The sequence below is a fragment of the Vigna unguiculata genome, chromosome 2 (assembly GCF_004118075.2).
Source record: "Vigna unguiculata cultivar IT97K-499-35 chromosome 2, ASM411807v1, whole genome shotgun sequence".
Classification (NCBI taxonomy): domain Eukaryota; kingdom Viridiplantae; phylum Streptophyta; class Magnoliopsida; order Fabales; family Fabaceae; genus Vigna; species Vigna unguiculata.
Genome location: NC_040280.1, coordinates 27,136,264 through 27,157,378, shown reverse-complemented (window position 1 = coordinate 27,157,378; position 21,115 = coordinate 27,136,264). Strand labels below are relative to the sequence as shown.

Genomic DNA, 21,115 nt, shown 5'->3' with positions numbered 1-21,115 from the left:
CCTAACCAAGTGAGATAAACAGCTAGTTATCAGCATCTATAATCTATTTAATTAAGATTAGTATTACTCATAAAAACAAAACAAAAAAGTGTACTTTTTTTTAAACCAATTGATATGATTTACTGCGAAGAAGTTTAGCACTACTTTTAATTCACAAAAGTCATGCCAATTTGGTGTTGTAAGTTTTATCATATTATCAAATTTTCATTCATAAGTTTTATCTGAAATTGTGTTATATTGATATAACGTTTAGATATAAACTGAAATCGTATTAAATTGTGTCAATTTGGTATGATCTCAATGTGTTATAATTTGTTTTAAAATTTTAATTGAAATCATGTTAGCTTAACACAACTTCATTTTAATGGATTTCGTAATTTTTTTAATTGAAATCATATCAAATTGACATAATTTTCTATTTTTATAATTTTTTTAAAACTTGCCATTTCAATAATTTAAAAAAAAAATACACTATTTTGGTATTTTTGCCTACACACAGTATAATAATGAATATTTTCTAGAAACTTCTATAAGCGTCAACTAATTGTCTCATTTCTAAGAATTACATCTTTTAGAGTATATCATTGCACGTAAATACAAATATTTCTTTTTATCTTGTTTTTCTCAAATAAATTTTGCTATTACTACTGGAACTTTCTTTGCTCCAACAAGTTCTCAGTCAAAATGGAACATGCATTTCCTTGCTAGATGGATTCTTTCCACGGGAGTGGAAGATATCTAATTACTACACCATAGGCTTTACCTTGCATATGGCAATGATCACAACCAAAGGTAAAGGAGTTCCGAGTAAAAAAACTGGTATACTTGCTCCGTCTATTGGTTTCATACATTTTCTTGAACATCCCTATTGTAAATTAACCCGTACAAATATTTTTTTATTGTATTTTTGAACATCATAAATGAAAAAAGGTAGGAGAAAAAATGAGTTAGCTTACAACTGAACGTCCAAAACTACAGAATGCCACATCATGATGTAATATTTCCTTCCAGATCTGAAGCATTATCACGCAAAGCTTTAGCTGAGATTCAAATCGTACACAGTTGGCGTGACGAATTCGGAAAAACCTGATAACTAAACATATCAACGGGAAAGATAATTAGCGGAAAAACCTGATAACTAAACATATCAACCGGAAAGATAATTAGCGACAACTAGCATATTAAATTTTATCAAACAAATAGCAAGAACTTCGAATAATCCCAAGCAAGGCACCATCCGGCTGTGAATACAATTTGGTAACAAGTGAAAAATGTAAAGCATACATATATCACTTTTCCCTTTTTAGCAGTCTCATTCCTAAAGAATCGAACAGTTTGCAGAAGATTCTGAGTAACCTTCACAAAAAGATATTTTGGGACTACGTCTATTATGATCTGACTATCTTAACATCAATTGAATCCAAAAACTAGAGAACGAGATATTGCAATACAAATCAACACTAATGGTCACATTTATATAAAGTCCTTCAATGCAAGCAATCTATTGGCCAAGTTTCAGACAGTTAACATAATGTAAAACATCGCCAGATAAGCATGGATGTCTTTCCCCAACTGTAAAGTGTAAATAATACATTTCGAGAGTATCACAAGAAAAGGTGAGATAACTACCTATAGCAATGTATACTCAAGCTTTGTATTCGTTGACACGAATCCATTTGGTACTTGACCACTTATTACCCTTAATCACCGGACAACCACCTGAAAAATAATCAAGAAAACCATTTTGTTAATTTATCTCCTCTATTCACTACTAAAACTGGTTTATGTAGCAGCACCGATACAATAAGAATCAGAGAAACTAACCATGTAAGCTTGATGGATCTAATGCTGCATCTGGCTTCATGCTCCAAAAAAGTAAAGCATCGCCCCGCTTCGGCTTAATTGAAAGTCCTTTTTTCCCACAATCAGAAAGCTCATTCCACCATGGCACAGAACTAAAATTCCCTTTAGCAGCTGGGAACACAGTCTCACCCCCTTCTTCAACATCAGTACTGCATCATCAAAAAAGCGATAGAGTATGAACACCTTCCTCATATACAAGAAAATTTGAAGTTAACAACTAAGAAAACACATGATGTCACTTACAGATACATCAGCACTGTTGCTATTCGCTGACCCCCATTCTTAGTGTTAAAATCATCCAGAAAGTAGTCATAGTGAGGTTCGTACTTTTGTCCAACTTCATAGTGCAGAACTTGAAGTCCTTCACCGTGCTCTGTATATTGTGAGACACAGCTTAAGTAATGCTTTGTGAAGTATATAATGAAAAATAGTCTACTATCCTAGATCATAGACCAGAAAACCAGAAACCAAAGGCGACTGAAAGTATTCCATTAAAGGCACATGCACAACATGTACAACTACACCAAATATCTCGATCATAAAAAAAATGTTCACCAGAGAAAAGCAATTTGTGGCGCACAAATAGAACAGAAACACATCTTTGTCATAATAATATTTCAAAGGTACTATAAACAAGATAAAAAGTGCAAAATACTTACCAACAGGAATGAAAGTAAAGTCAGCAATTTTTTCTCTATTTTCCTGACAATCTTATCACGACCTCTGGCCAGAAAAGTTCCAGAGCTTGTACGTACTCTAAATGTTAAATGAAAACATACAGGTAAAATTTACCATTTTGGCAGTTTAAATAACGCAAAAATAAATCATTATCAATAACAAAGGACTTGAGACAAAATAGGAAATAGTCCAACCTGCTGTCTTTACTCTTTCCTGTTTCACTGTCGACAACCGTTGACTTATGCATATTTGGCTTTGCTATCTCAATTAGATAATCGCATTCCTCCTTCGTCTACCAGATCATTCAGAACAAGCTTTAGTATTTGGAAGGTGGAGACATTATAATGCATCATATTAAATCATTCATGCTCCAAATGAGCAAGAACCTTAACCAAAGCACAATGTCATCCAATCATGCTAAAATCACATCCAAACATTGAAATACACCATTCGAACATTATGCCAAGCATAATTCAGCCAACGAAAACTCAAAAAATTGCCACGATATCATAACCTTTCAATTACAAAGGAAGTAAAAAAAAGTCAAACTCCAAATCGAGAACTACATGAAAACTGAGTCAAGATGAAATCTTAGCACTAAACCCTACATCCATTCCTCTTCAGCACAATCTTCGTAAATCCAACCCTAATTGCACTTGATCATTAACATAAGATCCACCGATAGTAACGTTAAACATCACTTCTCAGAAATTTTTCAACGAGCCAACAATATTCCACAGTAATATGCATTTCCTTTTAATTTTCCAACATTAACCACGACTTTTGAAAAGAGAGACCAGAACAAAAATTGGAAACGGAAGTCAATCAACCACGCATAATCAAGGCAAAATGTCGCGAAAAGGCGAATGGCAACACGAAAAAACTTCGATTAAAATGAACTACAACATCAGCGCACAGCGATTCTACAACCGCGAGTAAGAATTTGGCATAACAGTAAACCTACCAGAAAATTGTGATAAACAAACGCTCTCGGCTCCCACGACACTACTTCAACCCACTGCTCTCCCCTATCGTCGTCAACGTCGGAACTGAAACACACAAAAATAGAAAATAAGAAATAATTAAATAATATATTAATAACGGACAATGAAGAAGGTGAGGTAACGTACGCTTGGATTGTGTTGTGAGCAATGGAAGTTAGATCGTTAGGTTTGGGCAAATCGGAGCGCGAGGATGAAGGAATGGAGAGGATACCAAGCGCGAGAAGAATGAGGACGAGGAAGGTGAAGACGAGGAAGAGAGTTAAGATTAGCGTTGACGAAGACGATGATTTGCGAGGTTGAAGACGAGAGTGCCTCGATTTCGCCATTGTTGGTTACGCTTGAGCTCGGATCCACGAGATCTGAAACTGCGATCAAACTCAACACGTGGAATGGATTTGAAGAGAGTGCGTTATTTTGTTATTATGTCAATAATCCTGTGAGAGTGTGCGTATGTATTGTATCGTGTTGTCTTTGGACCAGAGAAGGTGGAACGAAGAAAAGGTGGAAGAGGGCTTGTCTCTTTCTTCTCCTCTTCCTATTATTATTTCTACACTGCACTCATCATCATCATGCAAGTTTATAAACTTATTAATTCACTCCGTTTAATTTATTTTTATTTAATGCAATTTTGAAATTTTTACACTTTTATTACATTATTTTCATGTAATTTACCACTTTTTCAATAGTTTTTAATTAAATTTGAAAATTAAAACGTACCTTAATTATAAATTTAATATCTTCCACTTTTTCTCACGTTGAGAATAATTTAAGAATTTTCATACGTTGACGTTAGCGTGCGGAAGTGTAGTCTCTGTTTTTTCTCTTCCAATAAGCGTAAACTTAGCTGGCAGAGGTAGAAAAGAAAAGAAAAACTCTGACTAATTATGCTTCTGTGTAAAAATATTGTTAAACTAATGTCTAATGGGGTATACGTTCAATCTTTTCATATTAAAAAAATGGCATGCAAATTCCACTAATCAAACAAATTATTTGCATCCAGCTATATTTGAGAACTTCTGCGAAACTGACCAGTGAACAGAAAATCTTGCAATCATAAAAGTTAGCCAAAAACCACATTACTGACAAATGAAAACTGATTACTTGGCTCACTTTGTAAAAATCTTTCATACTATTCAGCGTTTTGATAATGGCACTAGTTCCTTTGTTTTTCTTCTTACAAACGAGTAAATTTGGAATGAGTATTAATAATTTGAGTTCATCTTTTTTTTCTTTTTTTTTTCAGAGTTGGTATGTTGTGGATTCAGTCAAATTAGGATGGATCAAGTACAGATCATGCAGATGTATAGTTGACCCAGCTCCTTTTTTTTTTCTGGATTATGGGCTTTTTGAATAGTTCGACTAATTTTTATTTTATTTATATGGATTAAATTTTAGAAATTGTCTAACTTATCATTTTTTTAAAATAGATTTAGAAACTTATCTTTAAATACATTTATAGTCATAAACTTAAACTCCTAAATAATATATTTTTAAAATGATATACTTTATATTAGGTATATTATTTCGAGTATGTAAGAGTTTTATAGTACATCTTATTAGATCAATTGAGAATTAAAATTCATTTAATGATCTAAATAAGTGGGAAGATTGTAGGTGTTAAGATTTTTTTTTCTTGTGAAACCAGTTATCTCCGTGTAAGGAAAAGTAAGTGGATATAAAAATACATGAATCTTAATGCTATTCATATATGTATATAAAAAATTATTTGTTCTGGCAATGAGGACAATTTTAACTTTTATGTTGATTAAGTTGGAGAATTGGATATTGAAGTTCTAGAATATCATTTCAGGCTTTGTATGATCAAATAAATGATTGTTTTGATTATGTTACATTTCGGTATAATTTATAATTGTAGTAAAGACGGTGTAAAATGCATAAAAGTCTTAAAATGTTTGAGATGTTTTTTCTTCTATTATATAAATTACAGTTTTTCTATACAATTCGTTTTAACATTGAGTTATTGTTCAAATAATGACAACTATTATATAAATATGGTATTATGGTTCAAAAGTCAAACTTGCCACTCAAACTATAGATAGAGTTTCTCATTCTTGTGGGTGGCAGCAATTGTCCCAGGGCAGCGTTGCGGGTGGCAACAATTGTCCCGTGGCGGAGGTCAGGTGGACCGAGTCACAACTAAATCATGGCGCTTTGACTCATATACTTTTAAGTAGAAAGAGTTGTGAATTGTGCCTTTATTAATAGTTATAACTTTTGATCATATATAAAAAAAATGATGAAAAAATAATGTTTCATCTGAAACTCTCATCATCCAAATGATGAGTGGTTATTCAAACAATGAAGAGTTCGTGATTTGAGAAAAGTTAAAGTTGGTAGCTTGTTGCATTGAGTTCTTTTTCTTCAATGGTGAGATAGTTTTTATTCTCTATCAAAAAATAATTGGACATTCAACCCTTTTAAAGTGTTAAACAAATAAGTTAATTATGAAATCTCTTTCCTCCAAAGTTGTTATCATTCAATTATTGTGAATGTACTTATAAGACACTCAACAAATATATACATAAATAAAAAAACTTATCCTTTGCTAAGAGGGCATGTCACTCAAGAGAAGACATTTCACTCAAATGACATAATATTGGTTACAAGTATATGCTTTTAAGTTTATGAGATTTTTTTTTTGTTATATGTTTATAATTATGAATTTTGTTTGAATTGATATGTTTAGATGGATATTTATATACATAATAAGATATTATAGATTGAGATATGTTTGACATTTGGGATGGTATTAAGACATTTTGTAGATTAGTCATTGAAGACAGTTACTTATTTAAGAAAAATATACCTTCTAACGTGTATTCTAAATCATAGGGGATAAATTAAAAGATGCTTCAGTATTATATTTGTTTTATAATAAAAGAACAAAACTATTATCACATAGTTACGACCTTTACTACTAAAATTCCATAAAACACGTGATAAAGTAAAAGTTTATCAAGTATTTGGTTAAATCAAAAGATGGTCATTTTACAAGTAAAAAAGATTTTACTAATAATAAATAATATAAGAATTCATTAGACTAAAAAGGATATATCATTTCAAAAATATTAAAAATATACCATTTTCTTAAATACAATAAACATATTATTTTACAATTTCCATATCCTTAATACGAATAATAAGTGAAATGTCATATGGAAATGGATGTAGTTAATAATCATCATAGAAGTCTAAAACCAAACGAATGACGTCTTCTTCAATAACAGGAAGGGAGACTAAGAAGAAATTTTTAGTTTAACCCAAGCGAATGCATGAACTTGGATAAAACGTAAAATTTCTAATGTTAAATATTCTTATAATGATTGATATATTTGTCCTCGTGCGTGCTTAAATTCTTTATGAACTGCTAACTTCAATGTGCATTAAGTGTTTATGGTGATCATATTTTGATTTGGCTAAGCAAAGGAAATAAGTACCATTATATGGACACTAGAATACCATATAATAGAGTTTTCAATGTATGAAGGGAATATATGCAAGCATTGAAAAAACTAAGATTCTTCATCGAAGGAAAAATTTATACATCAAGAAGTTGGGGTTTAGATTTTTATGCTAGGAGTATTGGAAGAAAACTCTGATTTGGATAAACTTCATTTATCATATAGAACACTAGTGTAACTAGGGATGATAATATGGGTTTGGCCCGTCGAGTTGACCCGCCGGCCCGCGAAAAAAACGTGGGGTGGGGCAGGATAGTGAACCCGTAATAGCTCAGCCCGTGCAGGCTGGCCCGCGACCCATATAATTTCTTTTTTCACTTGTGTATGTTAGTTACTTTTTTTATGGACTCTTACATTAACGTTCAAATCCTTGTATAACTAGAAAAGACAAGTATTATATATTTTTTAATGTGCTAAAATTTAAAGAATACATTGTGTATGCCATAGTATGAATATGAATATGATGAAACTGTTGAATTATCAATTTATCATCCAACTCCCTAAAGTCTTTACTTAATTTTGTGAATTTCTTAAAAGTTTACCAATTTTTAAACATTGAAAGTTTTATCATAAAAATTTTTAAAAAATAAAAAAGCGGGCCAGCCTGCGGGCAGCGAGCCAAGTGATGTGCGGGGCGAGCCAGTGATTGCAGCCCACATAAATTGTACGGGGCAAGGCGGGCCAGCCCGCGATGTGCGAGCCTTATGCGGGTCAGGCCGAGTCGGCCCGCATTGCCATCCATACGTGTAACCAAGGTTTCTGTTTGGTTAAACTTATGTATCAAAGATGGATAATGACTCATGTTGTGTAGATTTATAGTATTACTTGTCTGTGACGAAGGTTGTTATTTTGATATGATTCATTGTTTTTTTATTATTTTCACCCTTTATGAAGAGGGACACTATATGTTTGAAGTCTCACATCGATTAGAGATAAGACAAATTCACAATATATAAGTGGGCGCAATCCTGTTTTGTGAAATTAAGTTAGGTTTAAAACTCACTTTATATATATATATATATATATATATATATATATATATATATTACCCATAAATACTCTATTATATTTATTTATAATATTCTGATAAAAAAATTATTTTACAGTCAAATGAAGCTATTATTTTTTTAAATGAGTTTTACCTTTTTAAAGAATGTATGTTTAGAACTTGTGTAGATTATTTTGCTATATATACATATTAAATGTAAATACTTATATGTTAGGTTTAATTATACATTTTACCACTCAACTTTATACATTTCATGAATTATGTTATCAATTTTTCTCAATACATTGTATCAAGTAAGTGTAAGATTTAAACGAATTTTACCAATTCACCCGTTGGAAGACAACAATGCTAATGTGACAAATAAAACATGGCAAAAGTTACAAGATGGAAACATGACATGACAAATGGAAACATGAAATACGAATTTAATGTTATAACTTGATATTACATTTTTTTTTGTATTATCAAAGTTTTTAAGGTAATAGTTCATTCTTCAAATTATTAAATTTTTGTTGTGACATCGTACTTTTATATGTGAGTAAATTCTAAGAAAATAAATTATTTACATATATATATATATATATATATATGAGGTAAATAAAATTGTTTTAAATTATTAGAAAGTATGTTAAAGATTTCATATATTTATTAAATATAGACTTAAATATGTTTTTGATCCCTTAACTTTTATTGAAATTTGAAATTAGTCTCTCTTCAAAACTTTAGACCAATTTAATCATTCATAGTTTGAACTACGTGGATTTAGTCATTTTAATCAAATTTTGTTAAGTTTATTTGACGTTTCAAACGCGTTTAATAATAGTATTTGACTTAACATTAAATCCAAAAATATGTCAAACCGTATAAACAACTTAAATATAATATTTTAATGCGTTTTAAACATCATATAAATTGAACAAAATTGAGTTAAAAGAACTAAATCCATGTATTTCTAGATATGAAAGACTAAATTGATTCAAAAATTTAAAGAAAAACTAAATTCAAATTTTACTGAAAGTTAAAGAACCAAAAACATATTTAACCCTTAAATATACTACTAAATTATAGCTTACCGTAACAAAGTTTACCGGTTCTATATTATTATCTGCTATCATGATATCACAATTTACAAATATTTGATCTCATATTTGTGGAATGCAGCACAAAAGCATGGCATGATAAAAAAAAAATTAAATTTATAATTATTAAATATGTTTTACTGAGTATTATTTTACTTGGTGGTTCAATTACTTTAGAAGGCATTGTCCTGTAAAATATAACGTATATGTAACAAGAGTTTCAATATTCATTCAGCAATTCTATCACTGACACATATAATTAACCAGACGGAACAATAGATGATAATAGAAATTACAAAACAGTGACATGTTGTTTAACATGTCAAGCACTGTACATAAAAGGACAAGGACACACATTTGAATGACAAACCAAACACTGGACAAGGGTTCCCCCACAAAAAAATAAAATAAAATAAAATTGACAAATGAAACAAGGACGTGGGAACTACCAGCAATTTTAGATAATTATTAATCAACAAACTGCATGCAATGTGGCTTAAAAGACACCAATAGCAGAAGCATACAAAGGCTTGGGCTTGTAAGAGAGAAAATTGGGAACATAGGTAGAGCTTCGTTTCTTAGGAAGATCCATGGAATCTATGGCCGGTTGATTCAAATACGCATATTTGCTTTTTGTCCACCTGCACGCGTCACAACAAATTATCATATTCTCTAATATTAAATAAATGATTTATAAATTAAAAAATTAGGAAAATAAAAACTTGGTAATATCATTAACTATGATTTTGTTTAGAGCTAGTAATATCATAAATTATATCGTGGGATCATACCAATGGAAATCCAAAGTGTGACGCAATTTTTCTAGTCTAGATACATTATTTTGTCCAATCAGTCATATTTATCCTAAAATCAACATTACTTCCTTTTAACTCCAATTGAATTTGACTTATTAAGGCTTCATATTTAAGTTTTGTAACAAAAATATTAGAAGGAAAATAATTTAAAAAAATAAAAATAAAAATATTTCGTAGTTGTAATTATAAGATGCCTAAAATTCAACCGAAATTATCAATTATGTATGTGCTTTAAACTTTTTTGTGTCACGTCAACGATTGAATAGAAACTGCAACTTGCTGCATCTATCTGGAATAGCAGGGGACCTTGTAGAATAAAAAGTTCTTCTACAGTTGAGAGGACTCAAATATTTCTTCTGTTTTTCTTAACTACTGTTTTGTTGAACCATTTATTTTCTATGAATTACTTTTGAAAAAAAGTCCCCTGAAAGAAGAATAATTAATCCAGGCATTTTGGTAATAAAGTCTGATTAATTGTCAAATCAGAGTTTTTCTCTTAATTTTAACCAAAATTTTCAAATTCTTCAATTATAATACTTAAGTATAAAACTTTAAACAACCATAATATAAAAAAAATAAGTGAAATATTTACAAATTTTCATTAAAAGAGTATCACATTATTAAATTTATTTTTAATATTGAAAATGTTAAATATACTTATATAATTTTTTTATGCTTTAACTTATTTTGTTATAATTAAATTTTCATTGACTACACTACTTCTTCTGAAAAAAATAAATTATTTACACATTACATGTATTATAAATTATAAATATTAATACAAATTAAATATACTGACCAATCCTTGATTCCAACGCGCACTTCTTGCTCCTTAGCAACTTTGCTATGAACATTTGTCTCTGCTTTCCATTTCACAGTCTCTTTCTCGGTTTCATCGTGGTCACTATCGGTGTTCAGGGACAACTCGAATCTCTGATAATCTTGCTCCTGTAAGACATTAATCACAGAATAAAATTATGCAAAACGAAGAATCACAATAATATCACATACATAACACATAATTAATCAACTCCTCAAACAAACATTTTTTTTTGTGGAACAACAAGGCCAGTTAACCTATACATCACTCATGATAGAGGAATGAATTAATAATGGTTAAATGTTAATTAGTAAATGCTTGATTCATATTGAATATAGTGTTTTGCACGTAAACTCTGAATTGATGAAACATAAATGATATAATTAATAACTACCGTGAGATTGCGTGCACGGAGTCTAGCAGCAGCTTTGATAGCAGCAAGGAGGTGGTCCTCTTCCTCGATCCTCTTTTGCCTCCAAAACTTGGCAATTTCTCGGTTTGTTACACTCTCTTCTGGCTTCGGTTTTGAGAATTTCGGAAGTGGAGGTGGCGGCGGCGGCGGAACCGGTGACCTAGGAACCACCTCCGCCATTGATTCATAAACATCACCTTCTGATTCTTCCTTTCTCTGCTTCATCCTCGATCACCAACACACCAATTCAATTGTGAGCTCTGTTTCTGAGCTTGATCTGTTATATGATCACAAGAATTAGTTGAGATGAAAGAAAATGACAATTAATTTCATGAGCTAGCTAACGCACCATCAAACCTACCTTTCCTCTCGCTATTTGAAGAAGAATCGATGGTTGAATTTCTGAGTCACCAGAATATTGAATATGCAATGCCCCCACTATAGTTGCGTGTGGATGGTGAGAAACGATAAAAGGAAATTGGAATGGTGGTTGGTTGCTTCGTTATTTTATTCTAAATTCACTCACTTAACTGTCTTCAGTCTTAACCCGTAAGAATATTTAATTGATAATTACTTACCCTTTTCTCTCCTTCATGCACTCAATTTCACTGGTCTTTCTTTTCGCTATAAAAAGGACTTTCATTTATTTCGATATAAATAAATCTATTTTCCTTTTCATGCATCATGAATGAAGTTTCCCATCTCTATCAAAGAATATTCAATACGGAATTGTGGTGGTCCCTTGATATTTTATTAATTCATTTTTTTTTACTATTAAATCATTTATCACTATTATTCTGATTTGGCTTAAGAGTAATGATTGCTTGTATTTGTTAGATTTGTGGGTATGGAATGGGCCTATGAATATGTCTCTCTAAAAGCAAAGTTAAAATGATTTAGGTTTGAGAAATTAGGTATTTATGACAACTAAAAAGAGGTATTCCTGGGTGAATCATTTTTATAATTTAAAATATAGCAAAAAATTATCTTTTGGTAATGATTCCACTTGTTTGACGAGTGGATTGATCTAATGGACAATTTAAAACCTAAACACATGTATGAAACAATTGTCCTGAAATTGCTAAGTTTACATATCCACTTGATGGTTTTTATTTGACATCTTAAAGAGTTTTGGTATATCTCATTGTTAACATGGGAAGGTCCAAACAATTGTTATTAAGTTTTTTTTTTTCAATTTATTTAGTTTACTCGTTATATTATTCAAATGTTCAAATTGGTTATTTAATTGATAAAATATATTTGGAGTTGTTGTTCCATCAAATGATGCTAATGGAGTAAGCAGAGACGTTTTTTTTTTTAAATAATCGAATAAAGTATTTAAATATTATTTATTTTTACTGGTAGTACTTTTATCGTCTTTCAATTTAGAGGTATAAATAATTACATTTACAAGACTTTTATTACTCCTCATTTAGTATTACTAATTTCATAATATTATTTATTAACCTATCTGGTAAGCCTAATTATCAATATTATATGAATTTTTTCATAGTTTAAGATTATTAACCTAATATTTTGTTTGGACTAATGGGTTGGGAAAGATAAAAAAAATGGTGAAATAGAGTGAGAAGTGAGATCGTTTAAATTGAGAAAGAAGAGAGTGAAAAGTGAGAAAAAGGTTACGTGATAAAATAAATTTGGTAGTATATTAATATATTTAGAGAGTAGTTGATTAAATATTTTTTTAAAATAATTTAATGTAAACTTAAAGATTTGATTAGTTGGATGGAGCTACCTTTGAGAAAATACATTAATTAGGTTCTTTTCAGAAACAATAAACAAATTATTAATGTCTTGAACAATATTGATATTTAAAATGACTTAAAAGATTAAGTATTGATATTTATATTCAAAAGGTTGTGATTTGATTGACACATTTTAAATAACGGTTACCAACACTGACAGATCTTGGCCAAAATTTCTGGGGGAACCAAAATAATATACTTAATTTATATATTTAAGATTTTTGTCACTAATTCAGGAAAAATTAATTTGTAATTTAATATAGCTATAATTATAACAAAAAATACATATATCTAAATAATATTGTTATCATTCATTTTTTTCATATTCTTGAACTTATCAAATAATTGAATCATAACTACATCTTTTAGCTATTTTTATTTTCAATATAAATAATCATATTATCTGCAAAATATTGATTTTCTATTTTACTAATATGCATATATCGATTCAAAAGTCATCACAAGATTTTGTTCTCATCTTCACTTCTTTTTTATCAATTTTTAAAAAATAAATTTATTCTTTAATTCTTTTTATCAATATACTTATCTATAAAACAAGTTTAAGACTAAAAAAATAATTTATTATAATTTAATCAAAACTTGAGAGACATAATTACTAAAAATAATTATGATAATCAAGTTACACTTAAAAATCCTCTATAAAAAATCACATAATACATTATTTGCTTTTCTCTTTTCATAAAAAATGAATATACAAAAGGGTAATGAGATAAAAAAAAAATAGGGCTAAATATTAAACAAGTATTGCACTAGTGAGACAAAAGAATTTTTTTTTCCTTTAAGAATAAGAGAAGATATGAGAAAGATGAGGACAAAAATAATGATTTTCTGTTAAACATTTTTTTTCGGTAACAAAAGAAATTAGGTAAAAGTAAGAAATGAGTACAACATGTGAAAAAACATAAAAAATAATGTGAAAAAAAATAAAAATGATCTCAACAATTTTTTTTTATTATATTTAATTTTATATTGTACTATTTATTAAAATTAAATGATTTACTTTATAAAAAAAATACTTAATTTTTTTTATTAATTTTCAGTATATTACTATCTAATTTAAAATGATACACATAATTTAAAAAAATTAAAAATATACAATTTAAAAAATTTTAAATACATAAAACTTAAAAAAAAAATAAAAAAGTTGGGGGGTCGTGGCTCTCACCCGCTCCTATGTGGCTCTGCCACTGATTACCAAACTGACACATATATAAAAGAGTGGTATCATCTGGCTAATTAAACCAAAATTAAATTTTAAAAAAAAAAGTTAAAGTTAAAATAAATTTAAATTAAAATACAAAATATTGTAAAGTTATAATTGATTTATTATTAGGAAACACATGTATTTAAGATAATTGATTTAACTCCCGGACATTTTCTAACCATCACGTTGTTTTTTTTTATTAAATTAGTTTTTTAAAGTCATTATTTAGATTTATTATAAAAATAAAATATTTAATGGTTTAACATGTACAAATTTAAGAAGCTACTAATATTAATATTTAAGAACAAAAAATATTTTATTATTTACATAGTATTTTTTTTATAAACAGCTTATTTATATTATTTCAGATTCTACATCTTTTTTATGTCATATGTTATTGATATTATTTCTTATACGTAAAAATTATAACAAAACAATGTCTAAATACCTATCTGGGACTGAATTTCACAGATAATGCTGATAAAATATAAAGTTTAAAATATTCACATAAATAAATAATAAATAATATATAATTAATAATTCCAATAAGTTGATGTAATTTTAATAAAAAAATAAATATTAGTATTAGTAACGGTATAGATACTGTATAAGTAAAAAATATTAAATTATAATCTGTAATAAAATTATGTAGTGAAGGTTAAACATATTGGTTTGTTAAAATTAAATATTTTAAACACGAGTGTTTACTGAGTATTTAAAACCACTACACGAAAATTTAACGTTCTTTTTCTTTCTTATTCTTATGTTGTGCCGTATATAGTGCGTGTTTAAATTTATTACTTGATTTATATAATTAAAGATTAAGTTATATATAATTTTGGGTATTCTTTTATACGAATAATACTGATAGTTTCGTAAGAGGAAATATAATGATGATTAGATTTAAGAACTTTATGTAATCAACAGTCCTCTCTGTTGTAACTTAACCATCAAATAATCAATTATTATCACTCCTAAACCAAGATTAATTTATAACATAAGACATTGTAATATTCGACATTTACGAATAAATCTTACACCCAAAAGACTTATACTGTTCTTCCAACCAAAGGAAATAAGAAATTTATTTAAATATTGGTTCCTTATTTAAAATAAAAATAATATTAATTTTCCTAATATTTTCCTAATATAAACTGTGTCTAGTATTAATTAATCATTACAATTTCTAGGATAATCTTCGCCATGTCCGTGTTTAACGGTATATTGAGCCATGACGTACGTAACGTTATTCAAAGTTCTAATTCTTTTAATTTTAATAGGTGATAATGATCCATTGATAAAAAAAAAAAAAAAAAAAAAAAAAAACTATAGTCTAGGTTGTTAGTACCAATCTTATGTCCTTTGACAAAACAAAAAAATAAAAAATAGTTTTTTGTACCATCCATTAGACACTTCCTCGTGGCCCTTCCCCAAATCAAAAGGGTGAAAACTGGTATAGTCAAATATTTTAAGCACAAAACAACTTGTTGAACTTATGATTCATTCAAGAAGGTTAGGTACGTATCATATTTCAAGGTCAATATATTGTATTATAAAAAAAAATGTTTGTTAAACAATTGAAATTGTTAGGATATTGATAAAAGGAATGATTCTTCTCATTTATTTTCTCTAGAAAGAATATTTTGAATTTAATAATAATAATAATATGATTACAATATTTAATGAAAAAAATAATAATTATCATACTATTAAAATTAAAAGTTTAATACACATAAAATGATTTATTAAGTTTTTAATTAAAATTTCTTTTATACACCTTAACATATTTTCAAGCACGAGAAAAAAATAGATAAAGTTTTAGAATTAATTTATGTATTATTTTTCTCTCTCCGTTTGTTGATCTCAGTTATCCATTTACACATATGCATTGACAATAGTACAGGTGGTAGAGTTCAAGGTTTTGGATTAAGTATCTTAAATTAAATGTCAAACAGAAGCAACTTCGGAATAGGTTTATTTTTGTTATTTAAATTAAAAAGAATAGTTTTAGAGAGTTTCAATTTAAATTTTATTAATATTATGTACTTAGTACCATATAGTCATTAAAAAAACACGTGACCATTAGTTATTTAATTGAGCTTATTGATTAAACACTTGTATTAAAAATATTTGATTGATTAGAAATATATTGAAGCAAATATTATATTGTCAATATAATTATTTTCAATTATTAAAAATATTATTGTGACGTATGAAGATTAGTTAAGTAATTCTTGTTTTTTTAATTGTCTTACCATTTGATAGTTCAATATTATCTAGTTTAATAGTTAAAATTTGTTTGATGATTTACTATTATTTCTTTCGGGTGTTCTTTTGAGGGAATGGATATGGGGGGGTGTGAAAATGAATTTGTGTATATTTGGATGGATAAATTTTAGTGTTTTTTTTAGTGAATTTAGAGTAAAGTGAATGGATTTAGAGATAAGTTTTATGAAAGTTAGTGAGAGATTTGATTGATGTAATAGATAAAATTAATTGTAAAAATATATTGAATTAAGAAGTTACCAAAATACCCTTGATGGAAAAAAAGAATAATTTTGTAATTTGATGTTATAAAAATAATTATAATTAAGTAATACGAATTAAAAAATATTAAAATTGTATGAAATTTTAAAATAAAAATATTAAATTTTTATGAATGTAAAAAAATTTATCCAATTAAATTTTAAAAAAAAATTATACAAAGTTATATAAATAAAGTTAAAAAAAAAGTTAATAAAAAAGTTAAACAAAGTAAAAAAAACATACACACACGACACCGGTGTCATAACCCGTGTTATTCCCTTAATGTTAAGGCACCGGTTACATAATCGGTGCCATCAACACAACACACACTTGCACACTTGCAACACCGGTGCATATCACCACCACGCCACCTCGTGCAATCACAGCCCACCCCTTCCTCGCCCACCACACTCAACCAACTCATCTTCTTCCCCCTCCGTGGACTCAACAAGGGCATTTTTGTCATTTGTCTAACTCCACGGTAGTATCATCGTTGTTGTTTTGAGGGGATGAATTAATTCATCTATCCCCCAAATACGCTCTCACATATCTACGAAATCATTGAAAACGAACGCGCTCATACTTGAAAATCCGTTCTCTCAAATAACGTTAAATAATGTCATTCCCATAACGAACGTTGCGTTAATAATTTTAGTCAGATTTTAATATTATGATAAGAAGTAAAATAAAATTGAATTTATTTAATAAACTTAATTTAAAAGGTTGATTTAGGTTTAAAATTTATTTTTTTAACATGGTATAAGAATTATATCAGAGACTATCCTTGCGAATTTTGTTGTTTGATAGGTTTATTATCCACTCATTATCATACTACTCACAAATATACAATCATATATAGTCTCTACTCAAGATGATGTATATGTCTCAGCACGAGAGATGTATATGTCTAAGCATGAAGGGTATATTGGATATGAGACATCAACTAAAAATAAAATCAAATTACACAATATAAATAAATGTAAATTTTACCTTATAAATCAATTTAGTATGATTGATTTTGTATTCTCTACTTGGACCATGTTAAACTCATTATTTTGATCATTAGATTTTGAAGTTAATAATTAATGCTTCAATTGAACCACATTGACATTCTGTATTTTGTTAACCTCTTGTTGACTATTCTTTGTTAATTTACCAGGCTTAAGACATATTTTGGTCATCTTCCTCCTCCATCCATCACCATTTTCCCCCTTTCACCATTTTTTCCCCTTTTTCATCCCCTTTTAGGATTTATTTACCATCCACACTTTGACATTTTTTATTTATTTTTATTCCTATTAATTCCTTCTACCTCAAGGCCCTACATTTTTTTTCATTCTTCTATTTTTTTCCCCTCTTTTTCTTCGGATTCTTTTCACCTTTCAGTGAATCAATAAAATCCCGGATTTTGAGCTTAACTCACGACAAGTTGGGTTTTTCAAAATTAAACTTTTTTATTTTGAGTTGTTATTAAAAGAAGAAAAGAAAGGGGGTAATGAGTGGAATGTGTGATGAAGAAGAGAGGTGGTGATGGAAGGTCGAAGGAAAATAATTAACAACAATAGTAAGAAAAAAAAATCAAAACAGTGAGATATTGAAATTTAAAACAGTGTTAATATAATTTAACATAAGAAATCACATTAAATTATTTTAAAATAAATAGAAAATCGAATTGAAAAAACAAAATTAAAGAATCGCATTTGATAAACTCCATAAATATTAAGAACAAAATACTAACTAAACTTTTACATTATTATTTGTTTGGTTTACCTAATATTTGTTTTATGATGTAGAGTTTAGATTTACATGACATTCCTTTGAGTTATGGGAGTCAAAATTAGTTAACTCCTCCTACCATTGATTTGCTATTAGATATGATCAGGTTAACCTATCATTATATATATATATATATATATATATATATATATATATATATATATATATATATATATAAAATGATATATATATATATATATAAATTAAAATTATATTTAATCATATAAATATTTTTTAATTCATAAATTAATACTTTTAATTAAATAAATTAAATAATAATTACATTTAAATGTTAAATTATTTTATTACAAGTTATAACTTATAATTAAAACTTAATTTATACATGTTAATTATTTATGTTACAATACTATTCATACGTACATATTAAAATAAAAAAATTAAAATTTTAATTATTTTATATTTTAAATTTTAATTAAAAAAATAGGAGATCAATCCATTCCGTCTGATATCCATTTGAAGGGTTAAGAAAGTCGGACTAAAATCAATTGAGGAATTGAAAATTTAAACTTGAGTCATCTAATTTTGGACGGAATGACAAACAAAGCCCGAAGACCATAATCAATTTTGTCATTCCCCGTTTATGATAACATAAAGTGATTTTTACACAATCTAACAATTTTTTTTTTTAGAATAACTTTTACAATCAAGTATTTTTTTTCCTTCTTTATTTTGAGAAGAAGAATAATATTTTGATGCAAATTTTACCCAGATTTGAAAAGGGTTTTAAAATACAATTACGCAATAATTGTTTTAATAAGCTTAAAAAAATGATAAACAAAATAGTTTTAAAACGCGTTTCATGTTGGTGAATCTCGTCGGTGCTTGGGTTGCGACGGAAACACACGATAATAAATTCATTTCTCTTTTCTTCTCCAGAAAAACAATTCTTTTTCCTCTACGTGCACCAGAGCGGTGAAATCCATTCGTTACTTGCAATTATCGTCAGCATCAGCATCACTGTGTTCTCTCTCCATCGTTTATTTATACGTTGCACTGTATCATCAAACTAACTTCGATGCAGAATATGGGTGAAGTTGACGAAGAGTATCTCAAGGAAATAGAGATAGCTCGACGTGAACTTCGTTCCTTCATCGCCAACAACAAATGCGCCCCTCTCATGCTTCAACTAGCGTACGTCACTCCCTAAGAACTTCACGCTTTAATTTCGTCCAAATATGATTCCAAATTGAACTTATATTCGCTCATTTTTGTTTTTTAGATCCAAAATGTAGGTCGATTATCTAAATCTATAGATAAACGCGCACTCGTTCATCTCATCTCTGTTAATTTTCATACTTGTAACGTGTTTGGATGATGATTAATATATGAAGGTGGTTTTAAAATTTAGCTTAAAACCAAACAAGTTTGTGATTACTTAATGTTGCACACAGGTGGAATGATGCTGCAACGTACGATGCCAGAAGCAAAACCGGAGCCCCCAATGGTTCTATTAGATTCAGCACTAAACACGAAGCAATCAAGGAATTGGAAAAAGCAATTCAATATTGTGGTCAATTTAATTTCTTCTCATTTCTTTGGTTTTATTTATGTTGACACTTTATAGCTTTTTTGTTTTTGTTTTGTTTTTAAAATTGGTTAATTTCTTCCCCAAACATATATAGTGAAGCACAAACTTAAACTTAAAAAAGTTTCATACGCAGACCTTTACCAGGTTTTTTGTTTTCAATCTGCTATTGTTTAAATGTATTATGATGATTACGAAAATTAATTATATTACAGTGGATTGAATCACGTTAAGTTTGATTATATTAACTCTTACAATTGGATAATTTGTGTTTCAACTTGCTGGTGTTGTTGCAATAGAGGTCATTCAGGGTTCAACTATTTTGACTTTGTTCCCGGCAGAAAGGTGTACTCATGTGTATATATAGATTTTTGGTTCATACAAAAATTTTAGATAATAAGACACTCTCGAAAAACTAAGCAATATTGTGAATTTATATATATATATATATATATATATATATATATATATATATATATATATATATAAAGTACACCACAGTGCTTAAATTTAGTGAAATAGATTGATTGAACATAATGAAAATTCAACATTTAGGTAGTTAATTATGAATGAACATAGTAAGACAATTGAATCTTTGATTTTGTTTTCTTTAATCACATTTAATGAGGGTGACATTCTTTTCTTATCATAAATCACACATTTTAGGATTTCGTTGAGGTCTCTTGACCTTTAGTTTATTATTAAAATATATGAATGTATTGTAGTAGCTTTGTTTGATTTGAAAGTTATTAATTATTCATGAGTTCATTTTTATATATTACTAATTTTTGTATAATGTATATATTTTCTTTGTTAGGATTCAACTGAATGTCCATGAGTCCAAGCACACTTTCTAAATGGTGAAGAAGGTAATACTTTATGTTGGTTGTTAAGTCTCTAATTTTTACACCCGTTTATGAATGTATCTCCCTTTGGGTTGTCTTCCCAGTTAAAGTTGAAATTGGTTTTTGTTAACAATGATTATCCAACGTATTTATAATCTTGGCTCGCTATTATTATGAAAATTCTTTTTTTAATGGAAAATTTTCAGATGCAAGGAGTTTAAGGAAAAAATTTTGTGGCATGGGACTAAGTGAGGACAAAGACATTGTAG

At 28.4% G+C, this 21,115-nt stretch overlaps 2 protein-coding genes and 1 pseudogene across 3 annotated transcripts; 1 reads left to right on the top strand and 2 right to left on the bottom strand.

The window, feature by feature from the left end:
* Nucleotides 1-696: 696 nt before the first annotated feature.
* Nucleotides 697-4,081, bottom strand: LOC114174357 (probable prolyl 4-hydroxylase 10). The gene is given in 9 exon segments (XM_028059195.1): nt 697-1,093; nt 1,630-1,719; nt 1,825-2,012; nt 2,107-2,236; nt 2,523-2,552; nt 2,555-2,619; nt 2,736-2,833; nt 3,506-3,590; nt 3,672-4,081. Coding segments are annotated over 8 exon segments (870 nt in total). The 5' UTR covers nt 3,872-4,081; the 3' UTR covers nt 697-1,093; nt 1,630-1,645.
* A 5,241-nt stretch (nt 4,082-9,322) lies between these two features.
* Nucleotides 9,323-11,786, bottom strand: LOC114169146. Of its 2 annotated transcripts, XM_028054188.1 has the most exons (4): nt 11,524-11,786; nt 11,145-11,439; nt 10,730-10,878; nt 9,323-9,756 (listed from the first exon to the last, which is right to left on the bottom strand). In XM_028054188.1, the coding sequence occupies exons 2-4, from the start codon at nt 11,385-11,387 to the stop codon at nt 9,612-9,614; spliced, it is 537 nt and encodes a 178-aa protein (XP_027909989.1). In that variant the 5' UTR covers nt 11,388-11,439; nt 11,524-11,786; the 3' UTR covers nt 9,323-9,611. The 2 variants fall into 2 exon arrangements, with proteins under 2 accessions (XP_027909989.1, XP_027909996.1); XM_028054195.1 differs by lacking the exon at nt 11,524-11,786 and having other exon boundaries at nt 11,145-11,516.
* Nucleotides 11,787-19,491: 7,705 nt separating this feature from the next.
* Nucleotides 19,492-21,067, top strand: LOC114174611 (annotated as a pseudogene).
* The last annotated feature ends 48 nt before the right edge of the window (nt 21,068-21,115 follow it).

Coding starts and splice junctions, on each gene's coding strand:
- LOC114169146 (XM_028054188.1), bottom strand. CDS start 11,387: ATGAAGCAGAGAAAGGAAGAATCAGAAGGTGATGTTTATGAATCAATG. Junction 10,879..11,144: donor TCCGTGCACGCAATCTCACG/GTAGTTATTAAT, acceptor AATGTCTTACAG/GAGCAAGATTATCAGAGATT. Junction 9,757..10,729: donor CGCGTTGGAATCAAGGATTG/GTCAGTATATTT, acceptor TGACGCGTGCAG/GTGGACAAAAAGCAAATATG.